Raw genomic sequence first — 443 nt, forward strand, 5'->3', positions numbered from 1 at the left:
TTCTCCTCCTCCTCTTGGCGTTCATCATGCGTCAAGCTGCTCTTAGGAGAAGAGGGAGGGATCCGAGATGGCTGATCTGCCGCATCGTTTCTTGTGGAGTCACCCTCATCACCCTCAGGGCCTTTTGTCGAGAATGCTGACGAAGAAGAGGAGAAAGATCGATCACGTAGACGTTTAAAGACTCGCCTCCTCCTCGTCTCCTTCTCGGAAGAGTCAGGATCGGCGGGTGTATCTTCTTCGCTGCTCTTAAGACGCATTGTGTCATGATTAAGCTCTTGAGTCTCGAGAGAATGAGGAAAAGGGGGAAGGGAAGGATTTATCTCCTTGAAAGACATCTCTTCTTCAACTATGAAAGCATAGCCAGACCTCCTACTCCTGCTACTACCATAGTTGTGCTTCCCATGGCTTCTGTTATGTACATTCTTATAATGGAAGGGATCTCC

General features: G+C 48.8%; 1 protein-coding gene across 1 annotated transcript; it reads right to left on the minus strand.

The window, feature by feature from the left end:
- Positions 1-6: 6 nt before the first annotated feature.
- CSUI_008989 (uncharacterized protein) lies at positions 7-443 on the minus strand (the record flags this gene model as incomplete). Its single annotated transcript, XM_068069108.1, has 1 exon — positions 7-443. A coding segment is annotated over exon 1 (327 nt), but the record flags the coding sequence as incomplete, so codon positions are not given.

Source organism: Cystoisospora suis, assembly GCF_002600585.1.
Source record: "Cystoisospora suis strain Wien I chromosome Unknown contig_5213, whole genome shotgun sequence".
NCBI lineage: Eukaryota > Apicomplexa > Conoidasida > Eucoccidiorida > Sarcocystidae > Cystoisospora > Cystoisospora suis.